General features: G+C 24.8%; 1 protein-coding gene across 1 annotated transcript; it reads right to left on the reverse strand.

Moving 5' to 3' along the window:
* Positions 1 to 394: 394 nt before the first annotated feature.
* LOC127250215 (abscisic acid 8'-hydroxylase CYP707A2-like) lies at positions 395 to 3,927 on the reverse strand. The gene is made up of 7 exons (XM_051273376.1): positions 3,691 to 3,927; positions 3,295 to 3,616; positions 2,765 to 3,166; positions 2,481 to 2,664; positions 2,285 to 2,391; positions 1,756 to 1,874; positions 395 to 569 (listed from the first exon to the last, which is right to left on the reverse strand). Exons 1-7 carry the CDS (start codon positions 3,879 to 3,881, stop codon positions 476 to 478), a joined length of 1,419 nt encoding a protein of 472 aa, XP_051129333.1. The 5' UTR covers positions 3,882 to 3,927; the 3' UTR covers positions 395 to 475.
* Between the last annotated feature and the right edge of the window lie 8,585 nt (positions 3,928 to 12,512).

The raw sequence follows: 12,512 nt of genomic DNA on the forward strand, positions 1-12,512 counted from the left end.
ATTCACATAAAATTAGTAGACAAAATTCACATAATTTAATTTAATTCGTTATGCATGACGTGTTACTTTAAGCAATCATAATAATAATAATAATAATAATAATAATACAAGAAAATAAAATTCAAACATTACATATATATATATAAGATATTTTTATTAATTATATATGCCTTGCGGACTTTTCACAACCAAAATAGAAATAAAAAATAAAAATAAAAATAAAAATGAAAGAACTACTACAACACACGAAATTACACTTAAGGCCTCGGTATTTCTTGAAGTTTTCTGATTGGTCCCCTCATTATATGAAATTCTAATATTCAGTACGTAACTTCCTTCGGAGGTCTGTCTGTCTTCTTGCACGCTTTATGTACAAATTGCCAGCTTCACAATCTTTTTTTTTTTTTCCTTTTAAATTTTAATTTGAACTTAATATATATATATATATATTATTTTAAATAATTTTTTTAATTTTTTATTTTTTGAGATGGAGTTTGATGGGAAGACCATTTTGTGGAAGAGCAAAGGGTCCGTACTGGATACCATTTTGTGGGCCCACAATAGACCACCTGTACACATAAAAAAAAAATTAATTAAAATCTTTAAATATTATAATAATTAATATAAACTAAGAAAATATTAATTAATTTAAATAATTTTAAATTTTATATTTGAAAAATATATCATTCTCAGATATTTTGCATGTATTATTTTAGGATTGTTAGGTTTTGATTTTAAAATCAAAATTATCAAATACAATTTTTTATATAAAAAAATATATATATTATTCCGTCGCACAAATTCTCATATCAAAGTATTATTTCAATTAAAATAAATAAATTAAACTCAATATCTAACCTAAACAAAGCACACCCTTATAATTTTATTTTATTTTAAATTTTAATTTTTTATTTAAACAATAATTCATGCTTGATATATTTTATCATAAAAAATAGTTTCTTTTTATTTAAAAAAAATTGCAACAATTATATAATAAAAAAATAAATTAAATTCCAAAAAAATTGCAACAATTATTTACTTCTCATACATATTATTTTATCCAACCTAAACCCTAATTTACATCAATTTTTGTAGCCCTAAAGATTAATTTAATATAATTTAGTCAAAAAATTTGAAGTTTGAATTGAATTTGAAAATTTAGAAATTTTATTTTGATAATATTTTATATGATGTTTTAAGAAAACTAGGGTACTTTTTATCGTAGGAACACAAAAATTTTCATTATATTTTTTAAAAAAAATTAATATATTAAACACATTTATTATTTTTATATTATTTATAAAATTATTTATACATTACATAAAAAAATATTTCTCTAAACCAAAACACAAAACAAACACACGGAATCTAAATAGCTAAAGGCTAAATGGAAATTCAAAAAATAAAAAATAAAAAATTCCTACCTTTTCATCTCATATCAATCTATATATTCATATATAAATAATTAATATATCTCTTTTTAATTGATACAATAAAAGTAAACTGATATATAAAAAATAAATAAATAAATAAATTAGAAAATAGTTTGTTCTTTTTGGAATTTAGTTTTAAATTTTTTTAAAAAAAAATAGTTTAAATAATAAATTGTCTATAATATTTTTATTAGATACATTAATAACATTTTTATTAAAAAGTTATAAATATTTTATGATAAAATATTAAAATCGAATTTTAAAGAATTGAGCTATTTGCTTTGAAATAATCATGCTAATAATAATAATAATAATAAAATACCTGTATTTTGTAGTGAGGTGGTGCAGGAGGACCAGGATCTCGAGTTTTGCCAATTCATTGCCGGGACAGGAGTGTGGTCCACTGCCAAATGGCAAGAATGTATTGGGCCTTGGACTCACCTGTCACATTCACCACACCCATCAATTTTTCGAAAAATTGTTTATACATTTTAATTAATTTTACAATTTATCAATTTTAAATTAAATTAATCAATTATTTTAATAATAATTTACAAGTAAAAAAAAATATTTATTTATTTTAATGTAATTTGATATAATATAAACATGTATTTATCACATTCAATACTTTCGAGTAAATATTTATTTTTAATATAATATAAAAATAAAAATATTTGATATAATATTTTTAAGAAATAACAATATTAAAAATTTACCATAAATAGATTTATAGTGAAGACTTCTATTTAAAAACATAACCGACCAAAATCCTAAATATTAAGACAAGATATGATAGGTATATAGTTATGGTATCTGATCCAACGGTGGAGATTGCTGGATCTGTGTGGTACCTCAAATCTGGACGGATCAAATTTCTCTGGCTCCGGAAAATTATCAGGGCTGTGATGAATATTCCTAAATAATGGCAATACTTTCCATCCCTTTGGAATCAAATATCCTGTAAATAAATAAATAAATATATATATATATTTATTAGGCCCTGTTTGGTTGAATTTCTAAAATCCAAATAATGAAATTCAGACAAACCGTTGAATTCGACGTCTTCCACAGCTTCTCTGAAAGTAAATGACAAAATGGAAGCAATTCTTAGGGTTTCTTGAATAACCCTCGTTGTAATTATCATTTTTTTTGTGTCTGTCCACGTCAGCTTCTTAATTTCATCTTCTTTGCAATTTTCTTGTTTCCATAAAATCAGCCTCTCCTGTTCTTCCTGTATATATATATATATATATATATCAGATTTTATTTTTTTATTTTTAATTTTAAAAAAGGAAGATAAAATTTGGACGGCTGAGATTGGACGACCGTACAGTGACAGCCTGGAGAACCGTTGGATTTTCTGCGAGGAATTTAAGGATCCACGTGAGTACGCTGGCGGTGGTGTCTCTGGCGGCGAAGATAACGCCGATTATGTTGTCGGCGATTTGCTCGTCGGAAAGCGCCGCCGCCGCCGTTTCGGAGACTCCCATGAAGGAAGAGAGTAAGTCGCGGTGGTTTCCGGCGGCGCGCCGCCGCCGGAGTTTGAGGATTTCGGCGAGGATTTTGGAGAGCTCCCGCCGGGATTTCATCGCCTGGTGGAAAAGTGTCCCTGGAAAATTTACAGGCATCGAATTGTACCCCTTTTCCAGGGTGTAATAACATTTTTTAATTTCTTCTCTGTACATTAGCTCGTCATTTCCGAAAATGGAAATCAATGCCACGTCGAACGTGTACTGCAAAAAAGAAAAAAATAATTTTGAAAAATAATGGTTAATAATTCAACCGTTAGAATTGTAAAAGGATGGTGGAGATGGATCGGGAGCGGAGGTCCCGGGCGCGGCCCTGGAATTATGAATCGTACCGTTTTCATTTCCTGGAAAGTGGTGATGAATTGCTTGTTTTCCCAGGCGGCGACGGCGGCGGCGGCGACGGCGTCGACGGCGGCGACGATGTTTCCGATGGCGGCGGGGGTGAAGGACTTAACGACGAGTTTTCTGAGCCTGGAATGATACTCTCCCTGGTGGAAGAAAATTGCCTGTCGGCCAAGAATTCTTTCTTTGCTGACGGGGAATGTGGGTTTGAACAAATGGGATTTCGTCGACAGGACGATTTTGGCGGCGTCGGGGCAAGAAATCATCACGCAGGGACATCCGAGCACGTGGGTTTTGAAAATCGAGCCATACCTGCGACGGAATCGAAACCTTAACATAACGGTCGGAATGTAAATGGATAATTAATTAATTATTTAATTACGTACTTCTTGAGTTTGTTGGCGAAAAAGGTGTTGGGATTTTGGGAATAGAGTTGGAAAGTTTCGCCAATGTACGGCCACCCCATGGATCCCGGCGGGAGGGGAATGGGGCGGCGCCGCCGCCGGAAAATGGAATTGGCGGCGAGGGAGAAGGTTAATGATAGTGTGAATGCGAGGAACACGATGAGTGCCGCCATGAATCTTAAGAAATGATTCTTGGAAGGAAAGGGGGGGGTGGGTCATGGGTATTTATAGGGGTGGGGGTGGGTGGGGGTAATGGACCTATCGAAATTACAGCTTGAATTCCACACACGGAATTTATATCACAGCTCATCAAGACCCAACAAACCCCCCCCCCCCCCACCCCCCCCCCATAGGGGTGTGTGTATGTATAGGTGTATGTATAGGTTTTGTGGGGGACACGTGTCGAGTTGTGAGGGGGTGACTGTTTTGGGTTGACCATGACTCGTCGGAGAGAGGTGCCAGCAAAGATAGTTGAGAGGTATGGTTAGCGGATCCCGGGACTTGAGAGACGGAAGTGATCTGCACCGGTGGATTGGAACTGGATGGTGTGGATTGTCCTGGATCATGGACCGACCTTTTGACTAACAATTTATTTGACATAATGTAACTCTAGTGAGGGTTTTGTTTAGTTTTATATTGGATGTGTTTTTTTTTTTTTTTTAAGATTTACTGTTGTCAATAAATATAGATTCTCTTCTTATTTATTTAAAATTATAAAAATAATAAAATTAAATATTTTAATAATATCTGTATACTTTTTTAATAATTAATAATAAAAATTTAAGTATTTTGTGTTTTGTATTTTTATTCTTTAAATAATACTCTAATATGTTGTTTTTATAATATAAAATAGTATATATTACATATAATAATGAAATATATATTAAGAAAAAAGAACATAATCTTATTTTAGGAATTTTCATTGGTATTGGAATATTTTTGTTTGGTCGTTTGTAATTATTTTTGTATTTTGAATATGTATTTTTTATTTAAATAGTAGTTTAATGTAATGTTTTAAGAGGAGAGATAATATTTTTTAACCTGTTAATTTCATAGTGACAAAAATAAATTACTAAAAATTAGAGCCAAAATTTATTGAAATGTTTCTATTAATTATTTCAAATGAGATTAGTAAAGATTTCAGAGATGAAAAGGTGTAATGTTTATTTGAGTTTTCTTTTTGGATTTATTTACTATACAATTCTTATATATATATATATATATATATATATATAATATAAATAGACATTTTCCCATATAATATTACATCTAACTATTATACTCTTTCCGTCTCAAAAGTAAGTATTTATTTACTTTGTGTACGTAGTTTTAGAAATATTAGTATTATATTAGGATATAGTAGGAATAAAGTAAAAATAACTAAAATAACCTTATTAGTATGTGTGATGTAAAGGTAATGACATTTGTGTAATATATTATAAGTTGTAAAAGTATTTGTAATGTTAGGTAGATAGTACAATTACTAAATAAGGAAATTGATACTTTGTTATGAGACGGACTAAAAGAGAAAAATTGATATTTTGTTATGAGACGGATGACAGTATAAATTATTAATCAAAACACAAACTACTAACCCAAGAACCCTAGGGATATTTGAGGATTTTGAATATAGTGTAATTAAGAATAAGAAATATGATTATAATTTTTTTTCGTTGATTTCATCATGCGTAGCACGAGTATTTCGCTAGTAATAACTTTTAAAAAGAATTCGGGTAGTTTAAATTTGAAATAACTTTGCCGCCAAAAGTAATATTAAATCTATCATAAGTATTAGGATTTGCTCTTTTATCTTTGTACAATTCTAAATAAAAATAAATAAATAAAGGGTGCATTTGGTTTTGATTCAAAATTGAGTAATTTAAATTTTATTTAATATATAATTATTTTTACCGATATACTTTTTAATTATTTACTATTTATACTTTACCTAAATTATCATACATTCATTAATAGAAATAAAATACTTAGGATGGAGGGAGTCTCATATGCTAATTTTTTACCATTTTTAAAATCATAAAACTCAAAAACTTTGAAAAATCTCGTCTACACAGACGCTATATTATTTTGTAAGATTATTTAATACAATATATTATAATTTCAATATTTAGTTAAATTAATACGTTGTTGTTGTATATAGTTTAAAATTAATTTAAAATATAGTGTTGATTTGAATTTTTATTTTAATAGTATTTTGATATGATATGTTTTTTTTTAAAATATATTAAATATTTAAATAAATAATATTGATTTTGGATTGAAATAAAATAAGAACAAACCCTAAAATTTATAAAGATAAATAGAATTAATCCTATGAATTTGTTCGTTTATAGGTTTTGTTTTTTCTTTTTTTTTTTTTCTTCTTGATTCTTACTTCATAAAAAAAATAAAAATTCATGCAATAAATAATTTTAATACATAGCAAAGATCATAAATATGATCAAAATATATATATATTTCAAATTAAATTTCAACGTTCAATCATGTTACTATTTTTAATCTCCAATAAATTATTATCTTAATGATATTCATACGTTGATTATTATTCCACTTTGAAATTTTTTGTAATTTTTATAGAATATTGAATACTGAAAGAAATAACATATATTGTTAAAAAAATCATATGCAATACTTAGGGTGTGTTTGTTTTGTGTTTTGAGTTTGATGTATTCTTTTATATGAGATATGGAGAATCGTATTATTGATATATAAAATAATATTTTATAAAGAATTATTAATTTTTTTTAAATGAATATAATATATATGTATAGATGTATGTTGTATATTTATATATATATTATACTCTCTCCGTAAATTTAGTAAAACATATTATTTGTGTATTACAACGTAATCTTTTCGTCATCGAATTGTATAGTTATTTAACCAGACACAAATTTAAGAAAAATAGATTAAAAAAATAGAAATTTTTATTTTTTAAAATAAAGAAAAAAACTAAATGTATTGTTTTACTAAAGAAAAAATAAAAATAAATTTAGATGATAATTAAAAAAAATGAGGATAAATTTAAATGACAAATAGACTTATGTAATAAAATGCACATACAATACATCATAAACAAACCCAAATATGGTTGAGAATTGTAAAAAATGCATATTGCATTGCTCTAAAAAAAAAAAATAGTACACGTTCTCAAAATCCAAATCCCCAAACAAACACACCTATATATATATATATATATAAAACATCATGTCAAATAATTAGTTTATTATTAATTTATAAACTCTAGCAAAAAATATTTAAGGTTATGCTTATGTACACATATTTTAAAAATTTTAGTATTATTATCGGTAGCTTTTTTATAGAAAAATATCATATCAAATATTTAATGCATCTTTAATAAATATAATATCAATATTTTTATATTTCCAAAAGTACGCAAAACTTAAATATTCTATTCGTAAAGCGGTCTGTAAGCCACAGATGCGTCGGAATTGCAGAGTAATAGTCATCCATCTTAAAATTTTTCTAAAATAAGCAATTTTAACTCTAAAATACATTATAAATATGAATAGATTAAACAATTCATTCAAATCCTACCCATTTCTGCTCAACTTTAGGAGTATCATATTTTTTTCCCATTTAAAATGCAATCAACTGCTAAACCTCTCAACATTTTGGTCAATAGCCCTTGTAGATTAAATAATGAGAAGTAGTTTTTGCAAAACTTTCGGAAAGAAAGGTAGTCTAAATTCTGTGAAAAAATAGCATTTCTTTGTTCGATCTTGGGTGTGTGTTTAAGTTAGAGGAAATCTCCATCGAGCTCGTGAGTATGTGTGCGTGTAGATAAAAAAAAATAAAATAAAATAAAACAAAAAAACAAAAAAATCCTGATTTACACCGATCTACAAGTGAACACAAATATTTTAAATACGTTTTATCCTAACTCATGCACAATTCTTTTTTTTTTTTTTTTTTTTTTTTTTTTTTTGACATAAGATGTTATGTTGGACTTTATTTATCAATGTTGATAAATAATGGTTTCCGTGAAAAAACATATTTTGAATGCGATGTTATTGAAAAATAACATATAAAAATATTGTATGAGTGCATAATAGAAAATGAAAATTAAACAAATCTAAGTATCCAATTCAATTTTTATATGACTTTTTTTTTTATATATATATAACGTGAAAATTCGGAACCGCAACTCTTCGAGTGCGCTCTGTATAAATTCTGGGTCGACTTTAATACGTTGCAAATTAGGTCCGACAAGGCAAGTTACACTAAGCGAATCATATGTATTTCTTTGAATTTGGATTGAAAGGATTCGGTTTGAATTATTTATGATATTTTGTGAAAAAAAATTTTAAAAAAATGTAGAATCCAAATGATTAATTAGACCTTATCTTAACTTTGAACACAATAGTGTGTTTACTTCAATATTTTTAAAACATATATAATTTTATTCAACTATAAATAACAACGAAAATACAATTAATCACGTTAATTATATCAAAAAAATAAAAAAATCAATGATTTTGTGGGCACATATTGAAAAATTCACAAAAGATTAAATGATTAATTAGACCTTATCTTAACTTTGAAATTGAAATAAATATAAAATGTGACATGCCGACACCTGTACTAGGAGGACCATTATTTTTATTTTATTTTATTATGTATTTAATTTAGTAATATTTTTTATGCTACATGTATAATTTTACTTTGTACACCTCAAAAGATGTTTCGTTGCTTTCAATCAAATTTATTCACAAAATCTTCCTATACAAAAAATATTTTATTTAATTTTCCAAGTCTACTAATATTATGTCATTTATTTAGAAATGTGACACACACACATATACCATACTAGTCAAAGGATTAAATAATTATAGTATGTGAAATTTATGCATAATTTTCTATTATTATTATTGTTATTGTTATTACCAAAATCATTTGAATAAGATAAAATAAGGGAAGTTCTATTTTTGTAATAAATTTCTAAGAAAATAATTAATAGGCTAATTATAAATAATTATTAAATATAAATTTTGTAAATGAAATTAATTAAAAATATAATAATAATTTATTATTCTATAAACAAAATACTCATATGTAGCAATATCTAATTAAATAGATAGAGTATATAAATAGTATTGAATGTAAGTCTTATAATATTTATATAAACAAGTTCAATTTTTTATTTTTTTAGAATTCCATGTGTTTTTTATAGTACAACAATTTCTCTAAAGTTATGAGATATTGGCTCATTTGTATAAATAAATAAAAATAAATAAATAAGTAAATAAAATAGTAGATATATATATATATATATTTAAAGAAGGATTGCAATTTTTTACTAAATGTGATATGGATACAATTTTTTTAGACAAATTAAAATAGTAAAATGAATAAACTTTTACATAACAAATGGAGTATAAATTAAAAAGTGTCTAATAATTATTTACTATGAATTTAAAAAATATATATATATATTTTGAACAAACAAAAAGGAAAAACAAACATAAATTTAATATACAAAAAGAGTAATATTTTCGTGTAATCTTATTATGTCATTGAGTACATTATTGATAATCAATCTAAATTAATAAATTTGACACATTTTAATTACGTTTTATAATATTATCAGTAGTGTTATCATAACACATAAAGAATACAAAAAACATATATAATAATAATAATAATAATAATAATAATAATAAACTCATTATGGAGCTATATTAGCAAAAACAATATTCAATTTCAAATCAATTGATTACTATTTAAAATTGATTTCACATAAAGTGGTAATTTGAATTTTATTTAAATATAATATTTCATTAAAAAAAAATATATAACTAATGCACACCAATTTTTACTAACGACTCAGCCCCCCCCCCCCCCCCTCCCCAAAAGTGATATATTTACATTATGCGTGTATATATATATATATAATACTCTTTTCGTCTCAATTCAATGGAGTCTTTTAATTTTTTGTAATAAATTAAAAAATTAATACTCTCTTCATCTCGCAAGAAGAGCATTGTTTGTTTTTTGCACGTAGATTTTTAAATATTAGTATTATATTTCATTCGTTCACTTACAATGTTTACATATTTCTATTTTGGGACGTCCAATTACAAAGTTAATATTTCATTAAATATCCTATTTTTTTCCACAAATACCCTTATTTTACATCACATCATTGCTTTTACACAAAAAAATAAGGGCAAAAATGTCGTTACATTACTTTTAACTACTCATTGTAATTAAAATACTATTATTTCTTAAACACCGCACTAAAAATAAATGTAAACTTTGTAAGTGGACGGAGGGAGTATTAGTTTGTAGTAAGTAAAAGAAAAAAATGCCCCTATTAGTATGTTGTGTTATAAAAGTGATGACATTTGTGTAATATATTGTAAGTTGTAAGGATATTTATTATGTTAGGTAGATACACTACTCTTGTTTTGAGATGTACAAAAATAGAAAATGGTATTCTTCTTATGGGACAGAAGGACTAGTATTTTATTGATTAATGAAAATGTGTAAGAATTTTTGACATTTTTGTCATTTGACTTTATATATAAAGTAATTATATGTTTATAATTTAAATGAAAATTAAGAATATTTTGATATTAGTGTATTATTACTTTTTCTAAAATAGAAAAATAACAATTTGAAGTGAAACAAACAAAAATATTAAAAAGGATACTTTGAATCGAAAAATGACGAAAATATATAAATAAATATATATATATATATATATACACTATATGTATAGTGATCCCATGCTCAATAGCTGTGTTCCAATATTAAAAATTAATTAATTACACCATTTTTGGTAAGATAAAATTGTAAAACTCATGCTTTAGACTTTCTTGTCATGTCATGACATATTTCTACTTTTCATTTCCTTAACTTTTAGCTAAGATTAGAATATTGATCATGATAGAAAATTATTGCACTCATAATAAGTTCACTCCAATTCATTGCAATTTGCAAAAATATATATATATATATATAAATTTTTTGCAAAAAAAATAAATATAAAATAAATACTTGTCGTATAGTATATATGTATACGAATTCTAAAACAAGTTTATCAAAAAAGGAAGCATTCGGCATAAAACTTTCTTTCTCGATATAGTTAAGATTCCTACAAAGATACGTATTGGTAATATTTAGACTCGATATATAATTATTTCAAGAAATAATAATATTGTTGAATTATTACGATGTTATTTTGACTCTATTATTGTATCGTTTGGTTATAAATATAACATATTCAAAAATAATAATAACAAAAAAAAAAAAAAAGAGAGAAAGAATAAAACATAGATATTTAATAAAGTCTTATTTGATATGTAGTAAGTGACATTTTAATTGTTTTTCATCATTTGTGTAATATGAGGAAAATAGATTTTTAAATTTAGATCTTATATATATATATATATATATCTAATAATTACAATGGGTTTGTTTATTTGTATTATTTTTAGAGTATATTAATATAATTTAGTAAAAAATTATAATTATTTATATATGGTTCAAAAATTATTTTAGACTTATCTATATTTTATGAAATTGTATATATATAGAATGTTGAATAAGTTAAGATTAATGGAGAAAATATCTAATATAGTAGGACTACTATTGAAATTGCATAATTGGCTAAAATCTATACTATTCAGTTCGCATCGTTTTCAATAAAAAATATATATATTCAAAAAAATATTATTTAAATAAAAATTTAAATTAATATTTTATTTTAAATTAATTTCAAATTACAACTAAACAAATATCCAGCAAAATTAGTTAAATTTTAATTGAAACATAGTTCTATGTCGAATTCTTTCAAAATACACATTTGAGACTATATGGAAAATGATATATAGTATAGTTAATATAATTTATTATTTCATTTATATTTGATTTGTTATTTTCGATGTGAGATAGTAATCGAACATTATTTTCGAAATTCGAAGTGTGAATAAGTTGGATTGAGTTGAACTAATGTTATTATCTTGTTTACTTAATGAACAAATATGAAACAAATTGAATTACAAATGAATAATAATTCAATTTAGCTCATTAGCTTATATTATTTCTAATATTTCAATTAAATAACCACACTCGACGACGCAAATATATATATATATATATATAAATAGAAGCATTCACAAATGTCTCATTTTATTCAATTATCAAACAAATCGTATACATTTATATTAGAAAAAAAAAAAAAGAAAAAAGATTGATTCAATATTTTTCATGTAATATATATATAATATTTATATTATCCTATATTTAAATACTATTAATCGTAAAGAAAAATTATATATATATATCGATACATATATTATATGTGAGTAGTATTATATATCATTTATCTTTCATTTTAAAAGTTATTGTATTTATTTCCTTAATTAGTTTGATGCTCTTGTGTTTTAGGGTTTGTTCAATTTGTAATGTTTTTAATTTATTTTTATTATTTATAAGCTTTTAATTTTTTCTTGAATTTGAACATATTTTTACTTTGAAATACAAAAATTCAAAATACATCACTTTTTTTCTTTTTTTTTTTTTTTTTTTACTATTTAATTGTTAATTCTCTATAAAAATAATATATATATTTACTCTTATAAAATATTATGTTCAAACCATTAGTTTCTTAACGCTAAAATTTTACTTGTGCCGGTAATAGAAGTTGATACAATTTATTATTGTGATTTATTTTCGACATAATATGATATGTAATATCGACTCTAAATTTAATTAGCAACTCGACTACTTTTCAATAATCTGAAGTGATGTCATGTCTA

This window comes from Andrographis paniculata, unplaced genomic scaffold (assembly GCF_009805555.1).
Source record: "Andrographis paniculata isolate CXL003 unplaced genomic scaffold, ASM980555v1 Contig37END, whole genome shotgun sequence".
Taxonomy (NCBI): Eukaryota; Viridiplantae; Streptophyta; class Magnoliopsida; order Lamiales; family Acanthaceae; genus Andrographis; species Andrographis paniculata.